Raw genomic sequence first — 22,407 nt, forward strand, 5'->3', positions numbered from 1 at the left:
CAGGAGTTTCCTTTACTTACACTAGACGTAAACACACATGCACGCACACACACGAGGAGTAGATCCAAACCAACAGGAAATACGCAATTAAGGATGCAGCATGAAATTACTGTGTCACGTGTCAGTGCTGAATCTGCAGTCTGAATCTTTGTATTCTTGAGGTTTTCTTGTCATGTAAATTTACTTAAACAAGCTCACAAAACATGAACACACGAGTTAGTCTCACAGATTTCCCCTCATGTCTGGTACTTTGTCTACAGCAGCATCGAATCTAATAACGCTTTGAACTCCACATCAAACAAAACGTCGGCACCGGCTGAATCAACGTTATTAAATTCATGGTCTCATTATATGATGTGTTGTTCATATCTTTTTTTTTGTCTGGGTATCCGATGCTGCTCTCAAAATGAAGTGGCACATGCATCTGCGTGTGTGTGTGTGTGTTTGTGCAGTGATGAAATGGGAAAATGGGGATGAAGAAAAAGCAGCAGGGAATTGAAGATGTGGAGAGGGGAAGGGAGGGAGGGGAGGATTCTCTTTTGAGATAAAAATATACTCCTTCCAATCTCAGAACACAAACGCATGTACACACACACACACAAACACACACACGCGCGCGCGCACACACAGACAATGAAGAAACATCTACAGTGGAGAAAAATAAGTTATCAGGTAGACAAAAAAAGCATTGCACTATTTCTGATATTCTGATATTTATATGTACATTTTTTATTTTTTGTTTTTTCCTGTGTCGTATCTGTGTACGTCTGTTGAAAGCTGCTGTCAATGATGTGAATTTCTCCACCGTGAGATTAATAAAGGCATATCTTATCTTATCTTATCTTAACTGACCCTGTGTACAACTGAGCCTGTAAATAGCTGACCTTGTGCTCTGGAGGAAATTGTGAGCAAAATTTCCCTGCAGGGCTCCACATTATTGGTATTATCATTATTATTATTACTACTCAGGCTGTAAGTCCAATAACACTGCATAATGGATTGCAATTGTGTAAAAAAAAGAAAAAAAAGAATGCGGAACTACACAAACAAAAAAGCAAGAAATTGGATAATGCTGGTGTAAAAAAGATAAAATGAAAAAAGTGACAATAAATTGCATAACATGGTACACAGAAGCTTCAGATGGGAGCTGATGCAACATGGAAGACACACAGACACGCAGAAATATTAGATGAAGCACGGTGTGTTTCTGACGGAAAATAATAAAGCGCCTCACGGTTCCTTACAGAATAGCTGTTCATGAGGTTGTGCTGATTATGTCAAAAGTCTTCCTTTCATCTGTCAGTGGGCAACAGTGGGAAAGCAGAGGAGAAGAGCACTTGCCAACTGCAGCATAAAAATAATAGGGAATATTTAAAACAGCATCAGTACACACCATCAGATATCGTTAGGAAAACCGAGAGCATAAAATGATGAGGCAGTCTTGACATTCTTTGTCTGTCTTTCTCACATTCTTGTCAGCAGAAATAGAAGCTCAAATCAGCCATGTAGATCTATATATATATATGTGTGTGTGTGTGTGTGTGTGTGTGTGCTCCATCTATTCTACAAAAGCTAAATAATAGGCAAGAAAAAAAGAAAAAGACTGTGAGACAGCTGTTCTGTCGTGCTCAGATAAACACTGCAGATTCCTCTTCATCGTGGGTATTGCTGGCAGTTCACTTCTGTGGCACAAGTTATCAGAGCAACCTGACATGTACTTCAATGATAATCTCTCTCTAAAATCTGAGTGATTAGAGAGAAAAACGGAACATTGCTGAAGAGCAAAACCTGAAAAGGCCAGAAAAGTGTCTCTTGTTTCCTGGCGTAGGCAGACGGATCCGTTAATGTCCCTTCAGTGTCAGTGGTGACAAAGTGGAGGGGTCTCTGAGCCACATCGAGCACAATCTGCCAATAAATGTTAGCGTTTTTTGTTTTCACAGTCTGACGGCCACCACACATGCACCCGCCCGGCCCAGACACAGAGGCGCTACCTGCAAAGAAAACACGAGAACCACAGTCACAGCTGGTCAACAACAGGTACAGCTGTGGATTGTATAGAACTATAAATCACATGAAATCATTATTTTCAGGCTTTCAGTTGGAGTTAAAAGATCACATCCTTTGGGGACTTCACTGCAAAGCATGTTCAATGTACCCAGGATATGATTTTGCTATCTGTCTTTAGTAAGTTCAATAAAATCAACACAAGTGTTTTCTCAAAGCCGGTTATTAACCCGTTAGGTCAACCCATAGTTTCTGAATTTAGCCATGAGTGAGTTCCCAGAAAGAGGTTCAGCATTGGTTTCAGATGACCACTTGCAAACATGTCTAGAGCTGCATAATTCTCGCAAAAAGAACAAACTATAAGCTTAAACCAATATGAAGCATTTCAAAATATAATCCAGGCTAAATACAATATAGCTGCTGCAGCCAAAGCCAGGAAGGAATGATGGCAAAAAAAATCTTATAAATATCACAGCCCCACTTTTAAAGCATCGATCTGAGTAATTACAATTGTATATTCCATTAAAAGTGTTACTCAGATGGAGTCTGTTATTATGGTATGTAGGATAATTTCAGACTTATATTCTTTCCATTGTAGCCCTGGGGTTGTTAAACCGTCTGAGAGCAAGTAAAGAAGAAATATTAAAACATAATTCAAAGCGGCAAGTAGACTTACTGCAGATCTTATAAGGTCAACAAGTGCAAGGCTTTAGCGCCTTAATCAGTCGCTGTTTTAGGATTATATTGCTACACTAATGCACATAAAACAGTGAAATTACTTTGGAAATTCTTGCAGGGTTAAATAAATAAAGCTATCAAGACTAAAGTTGCCTCTGCTGAGAATCTAAATCTGCCACGTTGATGCTTGTCAGGTAAAGAAAAGGATTTTGACGACTTCTTATTCAAACATAGACACTACATTACTATGACCTCTAACATACTTGATTGTGTGATATAATTTAAAGCTCCACAAAAACTACATAATATACGTGATTTTGCTTTGTCAACTGATTTAAAGTCAAGACTGAACTTTGAAACTTAGTCGACTGAAGGGAACGGATTATTATGTGAATGCAAGGTACATTCAGAGGTAATTTCTGACATCACGACTGACACGTCTCACATTAAAACCCTGAGCTTAGCCCAGCAGGGAGTAGAGAGTGATGATAATAAGTCTGCATCTCTTGGGGAACACACATTTACAACCAGACAGGTGCATGCTCGGGTGGAGGTGGGTTAAGAATAGCAGCAAGTGACAGCATAGTGTTCAGGTGAACGGTGCAGCAGAACACTGACAGCTACAGTACACTGCCATGGCTAACAGGCTGCACTGGACACATGTTAAAGATTGTATTGTGAGTATAGCGGCAAACTCAAGCTTAAACCAATTTACAGGTTTTGAGCATGTATGCCTAAATTACTAGTTGATTACAAGCAATCTTATTCAGTTCAAAACTTTATGAATCCAACCAATGGATACCAGTGCCCCCAAAACAAAAGAAAGCTATGTGTCTCCAGTTTCTGTTTGTCCTATTTCTTCTTCTAGCCACTACATAGATAGTCCAAACTGTGCCACATTTGAAGCATAAACTTACCACCCATGCTATCTGTTTTGGATGTACCAAGATTGACAGATTTGTGTTAAAGCAAGCAGGAGAAGAACAGGACACTAGCCTACTAGAACAGGAAGGACAATATACACACTGGTTTATTTCTTACCAGTTTCTGACATTGTTTCAGGACACATTTAATGGTCTCACCATGTCCCTTCTCATCTCAGCTAGCTCACAACCCTCTGTGCCAGTTTGAACACTTGCCTGTATTCTGTATCTGCCCACCTGCACCTCTCCTGTTCTCAGCATGGTGCATGCGTCTCTAAAATCGTACATTTTACGCAACTTTGTTTGGAAATCCTCTGAGGCTATGCAGGAGATGGGATATAAACTGAGGTGCGATAAACACTCCAGAAAGCTGCTCAATGAGATCGTTCAACTTTGAAACAGTCCCCTCTACCTCCTACTGCTGCAGCAGCAAGGGCAATATTAGCATGAGCAAAACATGCATTTGCATAACAATAAAAACAAGGCAAGATACATAGGAAAGGAGCCAGAAGAAGGTCAAACTGTGACTGTGTGTTTATGTAACAACTTTACAGGTGTACATTAAGATTCACTACTTGTTTTTTTGCTGAACTACATCGTGTCGGCGCACAAATGAGCAGATGCATATGTGCACTAGAAGAAAATAGATTTTTTTAAGCGGTTTGCACTCTTTCCAGTGTGTGTCTGTGTGCAGTACCTGTGTCCACTCATTTGTCTGAGGGTCATAAGCTTCCACAGTGTTGAGATACACCTGCCCGTCATATCCACCCACAGCGTAGAGCCGGTCGCCAAGGAGACAAACACCAACAGCATCTCTGCTGATGCTCATGGGAGCGACAGCTGTCCACACATCTGTCTGAGGGTCATACCTGCACACACACACACACACACACACACACACACACACACACACATTTACATGAGTTTACATACCACAGAAGGTAATTAATTGAAACTAAGTCTGTTTATTTTATTCCAAACTATCACCTATAGCTTGACATTTTGTAAAATACACTTACTCGCTAAAGATCAATCACATCTGGGTATTATATTTAGAGCTGAAGCCAGGAGGTGCTTAGCTTAGTATAAATACTGGAAGCAGCTAAACTGTCTGTTTAAAATCGACTCCCTGCACCTATAAAGCTCACTGATCAACATGTCTGTGCTGCTTGTTTAATCCACAAATAGAGATCTATTTAAAAAATGAGGACATTTCAGTAGGAGTTACATGCTGTGACCATTCCTTGGCAGACAACAGTCAGGCAGCTACTTCCCAGAATGTTGTCATCACTCTGAGATTTCCAATCATGGTTACATCGCTCTTGTACAGAGATCTCTATCAAAACCTGTGCTCCCCAGTCATATCTGGCTCAAAAGGACTGGGCAGATAAATAAACGTGTCAGGAAACAGTTGCACAACTCCCAGTAAAACCACAAACTGCCTTCTGTTTGTGTACTAGTAAATAAAAACACAATGTATTATTTAATGGGCTTTTGGAGTGATGGTAGGCATATTTTTTTTTTAACTTTGGGCAGAGTCAGGAAACAGTTTCCCCCAGCACGTCTTCAGGCTGAGCTAAGCTAAACAAGTCCAGTTCTATACTTCACACACAGACAGTCATGTCTTTTTATCTGACTCCTGGCAAGAAATTGAGTAAGCATACTGTCCAAAAGACTGAACTGCTATGTGACTTTGATGCCCTCCAGTAGTAATATCAACATATTGTACTCAGTTGCCAGTTTATTAGGTACACCTTGCTAAAAATGAATGCAGTCTAATAGAGCTGTGTTACAACGAAAGTTGTCATGTTCAGTTTTTGTTGAACCAGTTTTACAGAGGGGGTAATTCAACTGTATGGTTGGAGAATTAAGCTTGCAGTTGCAATATTTAGTCTATCCTCACTCGCTCAACTGAGCGTACATGTATACATATTATAATTAAACAGATGTGTTTTAAAATTGCATGATTTTACATACAGCCCTTACACGAAAGATATGTTACATTACTAATTTCATGAAAAACACAGCAGAAGTACCTCGGTAAATTTATAAATCACAGAGCACCTCGTATTATACTTCAAATAGCTGTATGTAAAATTCATCTGCCACATCTAATACATGTACATAAATGTTGTCTCACCTTTCCACACAGTCACTTAACCGAGACGACAGGGATGAGGCTGGAGCATCGTGACCGCCGATGGCGTAAAGGAAGCCATGCCATGTGGCCACACCCACACCTCCACGCCTTTTAGCCATCGGAGCACAACCATTCCACCTGAAAATGGAAATTGCAACCATCAGAAAGAAAAAGAGGAGAAAAAAGCAGAATGTTGAATGAGCAAACTCATAATATTCTCTCTCTTTTTAAAAAAAAAGAAGATTATATGCCCTGAACTAGAGTCTCCTCTCTGCTTTTCCAGGAGTCCTTAATGAGTCTACTTGATAAACAGGAGTTGTTTGACTATGGTCTGTTCTAGCATCCTGAGAGGGTTAGCGGTCTCTTTTGATCTGTGGGTAGATAACCTTAAAAGCAGAGGCACTGCACTGGAGGAAACAGCAAACAGGAAATAAAGCAGGAGACAGCAATTAATTCTTGCCAAATGAAGTCCCCTGTCTCTGACCTGTTGGTGTGGGGGTCGAAACACTCCACTGAGCGCAGGCAGGATGAGCCATCACGACCTCCTACTGCATACAGTCTGAGGAAGACAGAAGATTGTGTTATCCTTCTGGACACACAAAACACTGCTCACATTTCTGAGCTCTGGAAGTCCCTTTTCAATTTGGTGACACTGAAACAGATGGTACAAGGTCTGCGTGTATGTGTGCGTGTATGTTGTGCAGGATTTTGGGGGCAAAATGAGGTGAGAAAAATCAATCAACCAACACTCCTGAGGCATTACAACCCTGAGCAGTCACTCAGTGTGTATCAGTGTGTGTGTATGTGTGTGTGTGTGTGTGTTTTTGTATGCGCAAACACACACATCCATGGATGTGAAGTTGTGGCAATGAAGAAAAAAGTAAAACAGAACCAGTCAAGCAAGTAATGAGCTCCATCAGGCAAAGAGCCCAGAGAATACACAACACATACATGCCCTGCTCACTAAAGCACACAGCCACGCACACACACACTACTGTTGGGCATAGTTAGCACATCCGTTGTCTCGGTTTTAATTAGCATCTATAAGGCCTTTTGCTGTAACGTCTCTCTGAGGCACTGAATAATAAAAACGGTGCAATATTTTGATTCTAATAATTTCCTAGATAATTCTGGGGCAAGTGAGGAGATCCAAGGCCTGAATTTATCAAATCCTGCCATTAAAATGTCTACGTGTGTGTGTGTGTGTGTGTGTGTGTGTGTGAAACCGCAACTTTTCCATTAATGTTTGATATATCGGTGGGTCTGTACAGGAAGGGTGCTATTTTGTACAGCAGTGACAGTAACTTAACCTCAACTCTGTTAGGCTAAATTTCCTAAACAAGCAGAGAGCTTAAAGTTATTTTCTCACAATTCTGAAGTGAATAAATTCATGTTTTTTTACCCCCTCTAAAAATAAACTGCCATAGCAGTTGCATAGATGCAGGACCAAAATAGTTTGGTCTCAAGCCAGTCAAATGCTCTAAATTCCCTCTTTCCAAACAATAAGCACTGGATCTTGCTTGTTAAATGGCTACTTTTTATGACATAAAGTGTGTATTTACTATAATAAGCAGCATGCGGGGTGGTGCAGTATCTATATGTGTACAGTTTCACTTTATTCCTAGTTGATGTACAAATAGTCTGTAATGCGTGTATAACACTGAGTAGGAAGACGCTTGTGTTCAAAGTGACTCATGATAAATGCATTCAGCAGCCAAGAACAAGAGCAAGGTGTTATAAAAAATTAAAGTGCATCCCTCCATAACAAAGAATAAGTAAGGGTGTGTCCTGCGCTATAGTGCATGTGCTAAAAATGAATCTCTAACCTAGACCCAACTGAATGGGTAAAGCAATATACAAGTGGATTTGTGAGATCACTTACTTGCCATTGAGAACAGCTACTCCCACTGTGCTTCTGGGTGTAGCCATGCTAGCAACAAAGCTCCACTGGCGAGCTTGGGGGTCCCATCTGAGAGACAGAGTGTAAACAACTTCTCAGTCGTGCTAAAGCTGCGTCACCACATGGATACACCTGACACAAATAGCGGCCTCTCAGAAGAGAATGCCTGATATTTTTATATCATTGTGTTCTTCAGCGGCAATATCTCATTCCTAAAGCTGTGCCCCGATACCGTAGAAAATCCACAAAAATGGCTGTGGAAAATAGTTTTTTTTTTTATTAGAACTACTTAAATAGAAGAAACAGTCCCTATGAAACGTCATGAAACTGTCATATTCTTGTATTCTCAGCTGCAAATATCTCAAATGCGATCAAATAAACCAAAACCATCTGTAGGGCCAGATACCAACAAAGGTTAGTGAGACAATAAATATATTTTTGGTACTAAGGATGAACTGGCCTTTGAGCAGAGTAAATGACAGAATAAATCATCGGTGTGCAGTACCCTCTCACCTTTCCACTGTACTGAGGTAGCTCCAACCGTCATGTCCTCCTACTGCATACATGGGCCCCTCTAGGACGGCTACGCCTGCAGCAGAAAAACCACATGTGCATGATTAAATCAGTGGGGCTCTTCCCAAGGAATATCACGCTCATAAAACTGCACATGTTTAGGACAAGAGGTGTGAGTTTTTACTGTGTGTGCAACCACACTCAGGGCATTAAGCGTGCGGAGTTAGCAGCATGTTGACACTTCTACACTTGGATTTATCTGTCAGAACATCTGTGCTGCCAGATGTGTGTTTGAATCCCTACTTTCCCTTCACACACATGCACACATTTATAAACACAACGAAGCAACACGGCAAACTGGTCAGAGCAATAGTAGGTTTGTGCACTGAACGGGGAGGCGATCCTTCAAACGGAAGTGTTCTTGAGCTATGACACTGAATGACTTACAACCTGCGGCAAGGGTGTTGCTCTTTGGTAGAAAATGATGTTTGACTTTGCTGTGTCAGGAGGCAAGTGAAAGGACAACCATTTAAGCAGGGATCAAAAAAAAAACAACAATTTTATTTATTTATTTATTTTTTAAAATAAAATTTCACTTAAATAACAAAATACTCAAAATTTAAATGACCAAAACCGTATCCATCATCTTGCTGTAAGACTAACACTTCAGAATGATATTTTCAAAGCTTTTTCCAGCACGTCGTTATGTCATCTTTCGATTTGAATAAGGTCCTCACCTAAGCCGTGCCTGTGTGTGGACATGGGAGGCATGACGCTCCAGGTTTTGCTGTGTGGGTTGTAACACTCCACAGTGTTGAGGGTCTTAAGTCCATCTCGGCCTCCGACTACATAAAGACGGCCGTCGAGGACAGCTACACCAAACTGCAGTCTCCGCCCACTCATGGTGGCGACCTGCCTCCACGTGTCCCGACGCAGACAGTACTGCTCGATACTCGTGGCCCCTGGGAAAAACACACATGGACAGATAAATGTATGTGAGAAAACCTTTTAAGTGTAAAGGTTTTTACCCCAAGAACAATACTGAAGAATATTGCCAAACCTGACAAAAATACTCCTGATCAATTCCCCTTATGAAGTATCAAGCCTTAATATCATGGACTGGGTTGCGTTAAATGTGTATAGAGAATGCACGCACACGCACACACTGATTTGTCAGTTTGATTGTGATTATCTCAGCTGAAGACTTTTGATATAATTTTCATGACTACTTATTCATGTCTTCCACTGCACTGTAATTTTTATGCTGCTCCTTCAGTGAATTTCTTTGTACCTTTTAAAATTCTGTTTATGTTCTTTATGTCTTATTTCTTTTAAAATAAAGGCCTTATAAATCTGAAATCTTTTTCCAAACATGATGACATGTCACAGTTATCTATTGCTAAGCCAGAGTAACGTGGAAATGTGTGTAGCTTTTATTGTCCTCCCTCATGAAAGTTAGAGTGTTCAGTGTTTTAATACACTCTTTTACAGAGACTTTGATTTATCTTCAGGACAGTTCAAATGCATATTGAATCAACACCTCAGTATCATTTCTGCCTGGTTGTGTGTGGGTTTGTGTGTTCTACCTTTTGTCGCGTCCATTCCCCCAACAGCAAACATGGCCCCTACTGTGGCTTTGCGGGGCCGGGTGCGGGGACTCTGGAGCAGGGGCCGACGTTGGGGCAAAAGGTGATACTTCATCCCTTCCATCAGGAGCCGTTGACACTCTACACTGTCCCGGAGGAGAGAGTTGGTCTCCAGGTCTGCCAAAAACTACAAATGTGGAAAAAAAAACAACACACATAAGCACTGAGGTGACAGCTGCAGATGAAACATATGCAGGGTAGGTGTATGCATGACTTGGACATGGGTGTAGGTCCATGTCTGTTACGACGTTATCACTGATTGATGAGGTTTGAGAGCCGAAAGAAAGCTGCTCTCTCATTGATTGAGAGATTCGATCAGATCAGACAAACAACCATTAGTGCACACAAACGCAAAAGAACACATACACACTGATCATCAAACATACTAGAGGACTCAGCATCTCATCGGCTCTCTAGTCCGTACCCTCTAACCTCATCTGTGATCTTACACACAGACACACATGCAAAGACACAGACAGGCTCACACACAAACAGCCAGGGGCTGCAGCATGAAGCACTTCGAATCCACCAGTCTGCTCCTTAAAATACATCCAGAGGAAACCACTGCCTGTGAGAGGCAGGGTGGTGAGAAGCAAGTTTTCCCTGAAGGCTAGAATTACATGATTTACATTTAGATAGGTGTGTGTGTGTTTGTGTGTACTGATAGATGGAGAAGCAGTAAAGGTTCCACAGGATTTCCAAGTCATTTTAAGTTCCCAGACTTTGTGTATGCCTGCATCTTTGTGTTTTCTGAAGTTAAATTCAGAGATGACTACTAAGATTCAATGATAGAGACCAAATATAAAGGTTATACTCCATGATAAAAACAGATAATTATTTTTTACCCTTTCGTCTTTCTTTGTGTTCTCCTCCATAATTCTCACCAGCACAAAAAGAAAGATTCAACCCAAATAATTCAACTTGGTCACTGAATACAAAATCAATTTTCCCAGCCAGACGTGGAGAGCGTAAAGCAAGCATGGTAAATGGATAAGCAGCTTACACGCCAGGGTGAACCCACACTTCCATTGCGTACAATCACCGAGGGACAAATTACGGTGAACCCTATTTGTGCATTCATTTGAGTGTGTGCGTGTGTCTACGTGTGTGCGCTCAACAAGGACAGATCTAGAAAAAAGCTTATTTGCCCTCTCCTGTGGTATTTATCCATCACGCTGTGAAGGACTGAGTGTGGAGAGCAAGATAAGACTGAATCCTGCAGGCTTCCCACCTGAGCAAGTCGTGTTATCATCTCTGTTTTAGCTCACACTTGGAAGAGGCTGCACAGGCTCTATCCACTTATAACGAACACACACAAACACACACTCCCATACATATAAAACCCGCATCTCCAAGCTATTCACATTTTTCATGCTTTATGCTCCACTCATTTTTCTTTCAAGGCACGTGCTTAGTAGCACCTGTCCCCTCCATCTTGATCTCCTATGAACGCACTACCTTTGTATCATCCCCACAAAATGCATGTTAATTAACTGATGATTTAATCAATAGATATGCTAATATTTTGATGTTCAGTATGAGTAATCTGGGTAAGATTTAATGTGGGTACAAACATTCAAGATCACCAGGAGATAAATCCTACGGACTTGTGGGTTCCTGTCACTCCTCATCATCACGCTATATATTTACTTATTCTGATTCTTTAATTTATGACCAAATGCAGGTGTTCTGTACTTTGTGTTTAGTGTCAATTAGTAAAAGTAGCTTAAATTATAAGCATGGTACATAGTGATCATATCTGCTAAACATTTGCATATCAGCATTGGGAACACATTAGCAAGCATTTGGCTACATGCAACAGTGACTTTTAAACAGCCTCAAAATTGATACAAATGTTGTTTTTAGATCCTTATTTCCAGCTTTTTAAATAACAACAAGTATCTACTTTCCTCTGTCTTTTAAGTATTTCAGACTAGAAAACTCAAGATATGAAGATATGGTATTTCTTTTTTTCTGCAACTTTTGAGACAAAACAAGAAAAAGTCCTGCAGATTAATCAATGATTATCACTGATGAAACGCACACCCATTTCATCCAACAGTATAAATCATCAGGATACTTGCCGGATGTCAAATTCCCACCCCTCACACCATTCTGATCCTGGAATTGAGGGTGGGGAGTTAGGGGTTGTGTCTGACAATTTCTACAAATTTCTAAACTTGACAACCCAGCATTCACACCCATTTCAGGCCATAACTGGCAAGCTATACAGAGGTACAACATCTCTCTCAAGCACAAACTGCTGTTCATAGCGCATGAGTACTATAAATGTCTTTTAGGTAAGACTATCTGACAATGTGCACTGCTGCCCCTGTATTTAAGAGCCTCTCTCCATGACAGTTGTTTTTTCTTTGCGGCTTTCTGTTCGAAATAGCTACAAAAACATTGAATTTCCACTGGTTACAAACTGCAAATACAAACTGTCAAACAACTGTTTGGTGCACACTGTCAGGCCACAGCTGCTTTTCTGAGAAGATTAGACCAAGTGTATGTGTGTGTGTGTGTGTGTGTGTGTGTGTGTGTGTGTGTGCGCGTGTGTGAGACAGTGGTAATGGGAAGCAGGGATTAAAGGTGTTAATCTGGTGAAATGACATCGTCTTGATAAGTAATTGCATGGCGGCCTACATAGAGAGCTGACTAATTGGTTGATGAATATTGATCAGTTGTCTTCGTGAGGTTTATATGTCACTTTGGCATTTCAAGGCTTATGAGCTTGCTGAATGATAATTCACTCGCCAGTTTGGCGTGGTGTGGTGGGGCTCTCACACATGATGCAGCTTTAAAGGTAGAAGCAAGCCTCAGCTCTGTGGTCCCTCTGCTTTCATTCTCTCTGCTCTGTTGCCATTCTACCGCTTTACCTCTCTGCCATCCATCTTCTCCCCGATTATATGTTACAGCTACTTGTGATTTCAGCTGACCAGGGCAAAGTCATATATCTGAGGTGTTGGGTCTGTATACTGCACAAGTGCAAAAACAGGGAGATGTATAGATGTAGGCAGAGATGATGGAAAGACCGGGAGGTTGCAATGGGGAGTTTTATCGCTACAGTTTCTTTATATATAGAGGGGGAAACTGCGGATGAGGAAGATGAAGAGAACAGATAATTTAGCCGCAGCTAAAAGAGATATCACACTTAATTAAGGTTTTTTAATGTGTGAGTGTGTTGGTGTGTGTCTGTGAGTGTTAGTGCAGCCAAAGCCCCAGGCAGTAAGTGAGGTTCTGCCTCGCTTATAAACTTCTCAGCCAGATATCCTGCTACACAAGCTGGACAGAGCTTGGAGATGCACATGCACACACACACACACACACACACACACACATATCTAAAAGCATGATGTTTGTATAAGTCTTTCAGTCTGAAGAGGATCGTGAACCAGACTGAGAGGCAGGCTGGTTGTATCCAGGATGAGGCAGAGAGGTAGATGGAGGAAGAAAACACGAGACAAATTTGGCCATGGAAAACAACCAGCAGACCATCAGGAGGGAGACTGGTGCACACTCTAGTCTCAAAATTTTGCAGTAAAAGATATGAGGACAAAAGCAACCTTGACAGCTCCCACAATAAGCCCCTAAAATATTTATGTGGTCCCAGCTTCGAAATGCATTGATTAATGCCACACATGGAGAGAAATGGTCAACAACAGGGAGACGGTCTAAAAATAATGTCCTTTTTGCTAGTTGATACTGAATGCTATTAATCTTTTCATGGTTTAGCTTCTTGGCAACATCCATCCATTATCTATACACCGCTTAATCCTCACTAGGGTCGCGGGGGGACTGGAGCCTATCCCAGCTGACTCTAGGTGAAGGCAGGGGACAGAAGACAAGACCCCGGGTGTCCTCACCGGGATGCGAACCGGCGACCTTATTGCTGGGAGGCAATGATGCTAACCACCGATCCACCTTGCAGCCCCTTTTTGGCAATATACAGATTCACATTTATCTATTCAGGTAAAAAAAAAAGTGACAAGGACCAAAAATAACAAGAAAGAAAGAAAAATAGGACAAAGGAAAATTTTGCGACAGAGGAAGTAACAGATGATAATACAGTGGCAGATATAAACTTGCTAGACCTTATTGTAGTCACAAATGTATTTATATAACATCTTTGAAAACAGATAAAGAAAATGCAGGACACCGGCCATAAGACCAAACAAAAGCAAATTTAAAAAAATATTCAAATTAAATAAAAAAAAAACAAGAAGACAAAAGATGCAAAATGTCATTATAAGTAGAATATAATAGAAAAATACTTTATTTATCCCAGGCCTGGAAAATTATTGAAATAAATATGAATGGAATAATACAAGTAATATAAAGGCAGCATAACAGAAAAGTCCACTAAAATGAGTTTACAATTTAAAAGAAGCCACTGATTCTGCAGCCTCATTTCATACAACAGCCAGAAGGACCGCATTTGATAATCTGAGGCTGTGAACTGGCTCAGATGGGGTTAACATTTCTGCTATGTAGCTTGGAAACAGACCCAGATGAGCTTTAAAAGTGATCAGTAAAATCTTAAAGTCTATTCTAAAACGAACAGGGAGCCAGTGGAAAGAAGCCAGGATTGGCAGGATGTGATTTTGTCTGATAAAACCAGTAAGAAGCCAAGCTGCTGCATTCTGAACTAGCTGGAGAGTGACTTCTAGTATGTGCCAGAAACAGTTTTATTGTAATTATAAATATGCATTTAAATGACATACCAGATCTGCATCTGTATGAACGCTAACCATATGAGTGGGTCATGAATCAACCATGGCGAGACTAAGCCACATTAATACAGTTGCTTTTTCAATGAATTTTAAAATTCTAGGTTTCTGCTATCAGATTCATTCAGTCATGGCAGACTGCCAACCTGCTTTTTAGTGCTACGGCAAATCTTGGCTTCTTGTTACTTTACATAGAAATGATTTCACTGAGTTTGACACAGTGAGGGATGCAGATTTAAAATTTGGGAAAAAGAGACCAGTGCTTTTGGATTAGCACTTGACACAGACAAATAACCAGGGCTGGGGTACAGAAATCGAAATCTGGAGAGCAAAAGTCAAATTGGTGCATCTGTGACTGTTAAATCTTACTATATGCTTACAAAACTGCATGTAGCAATGAGTTGTTTGCAGGTCTCACCTGTGGCTGCAGCAGTGGCAGTCTGATATGAGCCAGCAGCAACGGCAGGTGGCGTTGACGAGTGGGGGCATCATGACTGACCCAGGTTAGCAAAGAGGTTACTACGGTTTCCTCATCTGGCACATTGATCTCGTCAGATGTGAGCAGCCTTTCCATCTCCTCCACTGGCAGTAATAGGAACTCCTGGCCTCCGACTACCTCCAGAAAGTGTTCCTGGTGGATGAAGAAGGGAAGAGTGAGTGATAGACGAAATGACTGAGAGGTGTAGTGAAGGAAAGAGTAAGTATAGATGAATAATGTATTGCATGAAGAAGAGGGGAATAAGAGAAGGAAAAAAAAACGGAGAGGATTTGAGTGCAGTGAGGAAAGGGATTAAGGGTTGACGGAGGGCAAGGAGAAGGGAAAAAAGGAAGGAAATAAGGGCTTGAGAAGGGTCAGATGAAATAAGAGAGGAGAAGCTGGAAAAAGGGATCTGGATGAGAAAAGCTTAGCATGATTCAGGTGTGGAAGATAGCAAGACAAGACTGAAGCGAACAGTCATTTTCACTGTCAAATGATCTGATGGTGATGGTCTAAATGAATCAGTTAATTGTTCAATCAATAAATTGACAGAAAATAGCAGCAAGTGTCGTTTATGATATCCTCAATTGCAAATAATATCTTTAAATATGTATTTTTTTGTCTAACAGTTTAAAGAGAGATGCAATCATCTCTCTTAAAGTGCAGTCTTGTCTAATCTTATTTTCATTATTTTTCTTTAATTTGTCAATTTGTTTAGGAAAGTAGAATATATAGAAATTAGAAAAAGGAAAAGTAAACCAATGCAAATGTGGCTTGCCTTCAAAAAATAAAAGAAATGTAAACAATATAGACTTTTCTCCACCAAGTGACTGTGATTGTGTAGCTCTTATACAAAGGCTGTAATAATCCTGTAAAGCTGTGGAAATGTGTGTGAATGTGTGTGCGCGCGATTGAATTACAGACACGGACAGTCACACCAAAATAAAGCCACCTTTACGACATAATTACCCAGATTAAACCTTAACAATAATCCACTTAGAGAGAAAGAGAGGAACAGTGCTACTGACAGAGACAGACACATGAAGAGAGGCTGGGTGAAAAATGAGCCATGTAAAGACAGCAGAGAACAAGAAAAGAAAAAGAATAATCAAGCCGATGAAGGAGCTATTTCACCGTCACCATAGCAACGCTGCGCTGAAAAAAACAGCCACTGTGGCAATAATGGTGCGGTGTGAATGAGCAGCCAATTTGTTACCAAGAGTAAAATCAAGGCTGTAAACTGACCGATGTTTTATTGGGGAACGCTGCATAGAAGGTGGAGAAGGTAAAATCTGTTCTTAGCTTTATCAGTCAGAACCTACACATCATCTGTATTTCCATCAATCTATATTTCCCATAGTAGTCATTTCCCTCATTTTCTTGTGGTGACTGAAGCAGTGGATGTCTACAGAAAATATGAAACGGCTGCACCCACCATGGTGTAGGCATGAGCGGCCCTTTGCAGGTCATGACAACCCTGAGCATCAGCATAGGAGTGGATGCCGAGACAGTTGGAGGGGTGGAGCTGCTTCATGAGGAAGGAGCAGCAGGCCTGGACCACAGATGACAACTGCAGCAGGCAGGAGGCTGACAACAGAGACTCAATGGTGTCCTCCCTCAACTCAAGGCGGCCTGGGCAACATGAAGGCAACAGTAAAGGGAGGAAGAGGGAGATTAATTAATCACATCTCTGCAAGCTGTCCCACTGCTTTATTATGTCTGATTAACATGTTGCACCGGTGGAGTGGTTTTGAGTGGTCTCTGTTACTACTGGGATTATGTGTCATTACATAAAATATATAGGCCTAGGTGACATGCGTTGATGCAGTGGTGTGAACATGGGAGTGTGTGTCTACTAGGTGATCAAAAAATAATCTTGTTCATGAATAACAGAAGGGTGGAACATGTTTTTATAACAATTTCTGCTTGGCCATCTCTGATTTGCCTGATAAAGAATGATATCCCGCATTGAAAATTTGAGACTTTTATTGAACCGCAATATCTCAGGAACTAAAGATCTCGGGAATTAAAGCCAAAAGCCTGACATTTTCACTGTTATTTCTCATCATTCCATTGATTCTGAATCAATGGCATGGTTAAAAATATAAACTAATTTCATTTTTGTGACCAAGTGCTTCATATTAAAAAGTATTCTATATTTTTTTGCATTATTGTGACATGTGAAAACATATAGGTACCAAACTAGCGCTAGTTGACTTGCAGATTATCAATAGTTTTATTCATTTGTGCTCAAAGATGTGACTTTCATGATGGCTTCAATTTTTCAAGTCAGAGATTATTCTACTTACAATACTCTTACTTACCAATACTGTCACATTCTGAATTGATAAAAAAAAGTATATGCATATATGTATACATTTATATGTATATATATACATTTATATGTATTTATATCTTTATAAATACCCACATTTTCTGTGTTTTTATAAATGTGTGAAAAACAAATTGCTAAAAGTGAATTTTTTTTATCTTAGCACTTCATACATCAGTCCAAAACTTTACAGATAACGTTTTGAATATCCCTAGTTCATGATAAAAAAAAGTAAAGTTTAAAGTAAATCAGTCGAGCAGAAAGCCCCTGATGATTTGAGATAGAATAACCTGCAAAAAGATTGAAAGCAATATTGATGTGCAAAACATGTACTCTGCTCATGAAAATTGTGTTGCGTATCCAATCAAGCACCTCCTAAAGAGGAGGCCACTAGAGATGAAGCTGTTTTGACTTCTCTTTTGGGGCACTGTCATGCTGCTACACACATACTCCTACAGCATGTTGTGGCTGTAAATGGAAATGAATATGGTACTACAGTGCCAGAGGTGATGGTAATGATGAATGATGTGGATTTTTGTTGACAATTCAATGTTGTTGTAAATTCGTATAATCCTAAACAGTATGCATCCTATGCTGTGGTAGCCTGGGTTTTAAAAAAATTATTTCACCAGGTCTGGTAACTATGAGTGCAGCATACAATGTATTTTTTTTCTAGCAAGGAAGAGGAGCCTCATTCTATCTGCTGATCTCTCTAATAAAGGAAGTAAGTGTGTACCTGTGTATGCATATTGCACCAGGACCCACAGTGAATCAGGGTCTACTCCTTCCATCTTCACCTCGTCTTGCTTGGCCTCCCGCACATCACTGGTGAACATGGCCGCAAAGTAGTCTGACACTGATGAAAGGACCAGCCTGTGAGAGCAGAGAGTGTCAGGCATCAGTCAGAGAGGATGGACAGCTGTAATGGAGAAACAGAGTACTTTGACCTTGCTGACAGGATGAGTCTGGCCTGAAAGGGAAAAGACGCAGAACAGGGACGGAAAAGGCAGCCTGGGAAGGACAACACAATCAGACGAGGCCCAACGCAATCATCCCGTAAACAGATCATAAAGCAGATACACGAGCAGCATTAAAGACATCAGAATCTTCCAAATAAATAGCTTGTTGGAGGGCCGAACAGCCTCTGAAAACTGCTTTTCAATGCTAGAAGTAGTGCAGTTGGGTCCAGCAGTCTGTGCATCTTCCTGAAACTTTAAATCTGACATTCAGGTCCACTTTATACAACGACAGCTTGAACTTCTCTCTCAAGTGATTTGTCAATTTTCACCCCTTTATTTTAGTCTGACAGTGTCACGTCTGAACAAGCACCCCGGCCACTTTTACTTAAAAGTTCCAATCCAGTGACATTTCTGGAACACGTTCACCATGAAAACGTCTCAATAAAATGTAATATACAATGCAATATTCAACATAAAGGCTGCAAAAGAACAAGGTAAAACACGCAAATACAGAAAGGTGCCAACTAAGAAGAGTGACAAAAACATGAAATGAATGGACTGTTACTACTCCTGCAGTAGAGGGGGAAAAAAGTCAACACAAATGCACTTTAGGCAGGATTAAAATATCCCATTAGTTCCTGTACTATTAATATCACTTCCCCTGAACAAATAAATTACATCTGAATGGGACTCTCAGAGTGCACACTCCTCTCTCTGAAGAGATCTTATGAAAGATAGAAGAAAACTATGCAAACAAAAGCCTGGCACAGGCCCGAGGCCTCTCCAGATGTTTGTACATCACGAGCAGGTTGAGGATAAAGAGCTTCAGATGTTTAACCATTTAGGTTTTCCCTCAACAGTGAGTACTTATTAGCTAATGTGCATGTAAATACTCATGAATTGTAAAATAAAGACAACAGACCTGAGCTTATTTACTTGTATACAGTTGTTTATCTTGGTTGTCAGTGCTACATTACAAGATTATGTGAAACAAAGCTAATTTTTGGAAAAGATGGTGCCACATGGACTGGAGCTTTACTCTCACTGACACATTTTTCCAACGCTTTTCATATTATTGCAATCTGAAGCAAGTGAATATCTTAAGTACTGCTACAACTAAAGATGATTTTCATTATTAATTAATCTGCAAATTAATAATTTTGTGTAAGAAATTAGTGAAAAATATGTCCTATAAATTCCCACAACCCCAAGTTCTGTATTCACATGTTTATTTGAGTTGAACCTTCTCATCAACATCAGTTAATGATCATATATGGCAAAGAAAAGCTTTAAATCCTGCACCGAGGGGAATATGTGGCATTTCCGGTTATAGACTGAAACAATTTAGAGATCATTAAAATATCTGCTGAATTTTTCTGTGGGGAATCTCTAGAACTTAAATAGTGGTATTCTCTGAAAAGTCACAAATATAATTAAGAACATAATGCCACGACTGTTCTGTAATTCCACTCATGTGCTCATCTTCTTGTTTTATGCTCTAAGTTGCCCTTGTGAATAAAATGTTCGTATTTATTCAGACCTTATTTCTTAAATACTTTATTTGCAAATGCTACAATCTATGCAAAATTCATAGAAAACTGCCAGCACAAAAAAATCAGCATGAGTGACATAAAAAGATTTGCAATCTGTGCAGTCACAGGGGAGACGGTTCAGTTTACATCTGTCAGCAGCTGCCCTCATAGATCAGACAAAAGGAAAGTGAGACGAATATGCTTAATATAAGGTCAATGTAAAACTTAGTGGCAGCAGAGTCTGAGGAAGAAGTTATGTGGCTTAATGGAAGGCAACAGAGATGAAGGACAGAGAAGCATTATCTTAAGGTCACTCGCAAAAGACAATTAATTCCCTTCTGGAACAATCCATTACCCTTTCATGTCACCGTGAAGTTAAATGCACTCACGCCAACATCAAGGCATTACAAAGGTACCAAAAAGCACTTATTAATCCTGGAGATGTCTCTGTAAATAAAACAAAATGCAAATGTTTTAATCATCTTATTGTAAAGATGGCTGAGGACAAGTAAATGGCTCATGATAAAGCTATATTTCAAGATGCTACAATTGATCGACAAAGTAATAATAATCAGCTATCCTGATAACTGATTGTTTGAGTCATTTTTCAAGCAAAAAGGCCAGCCATGACCTCATTGCAGCTTTGCAAACTTTGTGCTTCTCTCCGTTTCACATCATCATATTTGTCACTTTGATCGCCCGATTTACATTAGACAGATTTTCCCGTGTGAAATTGATGGTGTGTGTGCTCACAATTTATGCACATTTTTTCCCACAGTCGTGTTTCTGTATGTTTTTTTCTCATGGTCAACAAACATATGTGTGTGGATTCACTGAATATGTGCACATGTTGTGCGCATGTGAATAATCTCATTACTGAGTGTGACACTGGGACCTTGACAGATAGCCTGAAGCAGAGAAGGGCTGTGTGTGTGTGTGTGTGTGTGTGTGTGTGTTTTGCAGACACAGATGTCAAAATGCACTATAGTCAGCAGGAAGTTGTTCTGCCAGTATTCCAGTCAGGTATCTCTTTTTTATCTCCCGCTCAGCCTGGCACACACAAACACACACACACACACGCTTAATTTTTCATGTAGGTCTCTGTCTGACTTGCTGTGAGCGACACAAGCTATATACAGCACCGGGTTATTTACACACAAACACAAATGCACTGTGCTCAAGACAGAGACATGACAGGCAGTGTGTCACTTGGTAATGGAAAGAGCAGAGAGGAGACAAAATGCCAGAGCAAGGAGAGCAGGAAACAGACGAGTTGGACTCAGGAAAGGAGGGCAAAAGCTGGAAACTGAACACTGTGTCTGTTTTTTTATTTTTTGTTTGGATGTGGATGTGCAGCTTGGTACAGAGATATGGTAGTGGAAAAACAGAGAGGGTGAAAACAACAAGCAGGCCACGTCGTGAGAAAGACTTACTTAAGTATTGTTACTTTTCCCTACACATACTGAAAAACAGAGGTACAGGAGAGACCTGTACTTGGCAGGCATGCATGGCACTGGGGATGGAAAGTCAGTCTACCTGTCAGTTGGTCAATACACAATTTTGGACCAGACTGAAACAACCACTGGATGAATTTCCATTAAATTTAGTACAGACATTAATGGTGCCCAGAAGATTAAACCTAATGACTTTGGTGATTCCCTGCAGCTCCACATTTGTGCTTTTGAGCGAACTGTCTCAAAAACTATTTAATGGATTACTACAAAATTTAGTACACACATTTATGTCACCCTCAGGACGAACTGTAATGACTTTGCGGTTCTTTGATTCTTCATCTACTGCCACCATCAGCTCAGAGTTCTAATATGCTACAATACTTTCAGCAGGACCTATTCAGGTTGGTCTGTGCGTAGGTCCCTGATGGTTCTTTAGAAAAGCTCCTGGAAGCAGCTGTGTACTGATCTTTAACCGAGGTGCTGAGGTTAACCAGATGTATATGTGCAAAACCAACCAGTCTTCCTTCTCAAAGTCTTTTCTCTTGTAAAACCTCTGTTTAAGTCCAGCACACTGCTGATTCCCTCAGCTTTTCTACAGAACCTTCCAGTCCTGTTTCTCCTCACAGTGGATCACAGAGACCTTAGCAGGGCTTGCATCGCTGTACACTCTTAGTCTTGTTGTGCTAAAAACAGACAAGAACCAAAGCCTGAACATAATAGGTCTCAGATGCACACCTATTGATCTGAACAGAGGTAATGGCATACTTACTAACATCTGTTAAGGTAGCACTTACAGAAGTGCCCAAATGGGAGTACAAAAATAGATGCTCAAGATAATGTACAAAAGGTACAATTGTACTCTACTTTTTTTTTAAAGTACACGCAATGGGGGAATTTTACTTAAAGTGCACTGTTTGCAACAAAGTCTACAAGAACTATGCAGCTATATACAGTACAAATGTCCTATTCAGCACGTAAGCTGCATTTTCTGTTTATACATGTGAGGGAGAGACAGAGAGAGAGAGGGAGAGGGTGTATGTTTTGTTCCCAGAAAAGCCCTTTTATCCTACACATACAATAAATCAATCGCAAACATAAAAAAGAAAAAAAAAAAAAAC

General features: G+C 40.3%; 1 protein-coding gene across 1 annotated transcript in view; it reads right to left on the reverse strand.

Moving 5' to 3' along the window:
• Nucleotides 1-850: 850 nt before the first annotated feature.
• Nucleotides 851-22,407, reverse strand: part of klhl5 (kelch-like family member 5) — a 28,610-nt gene continuing 7,053 nt past the window's right edge. The window contains exons 3-13 of the mRNA XM_008278417.1: nt 18,081-18,217; nt 16,448-16,644; nt 14,953-15,165; nt 9,745-9,931; nt 8,896-9,120; nt 8,159-8,234; nt 7,628-7,714; nt 6,230-6,304; nt 5,746-5,883; nt 4,303-4,474; nt 851-1,991 (exon numbers count right to left, since the gene is read on the reverse strand). Of these exons, the coding sequence (XP_008276639.1) occupies nt 1,935-1,991; nt 4,303-4,474; nt 5,746-5,883; nt 6,230-6,304; nt 7,628-7,714; nt 8,159-8,234; nt 8,896-9,120; nt 9,745-9,931; nt 14,953-15,165; nt 16,448-16,644; nt 18,081-18,217 (1,564 nt within the window). The 3' untranslated portion in view covers nt 851-1,934. The remainder of the gene's footprint in view (nt 1,992-4,302; nt 4,475-5,745; nt 5,884-6,229; nt 6,305-7,627; nt 7,715-8,158; nt 8,235-8,895; nt 9,121-9,744; nt 9,932-14,952; nt 15,166-16,447; nt 16,645-18,080; nt 18,218-22,407) is intronic.

Source organism: Stegastes partitus, unplaced genomic scaffold (genome assembly GCF_000690725.1).
Source record: "Stegastes partitus isolate 25-593 unplaced genomic scaffold, Stegastes_partitus-1.0.2 Scaffold123, whole genome shotgun sequence".
Taxonomy (NCBI): domain Eukaryota; kingdom Metazoa; phylum Chordata; class Actinopteri; family Pomacentridae; genus Stegastes; species Stegastes partitus.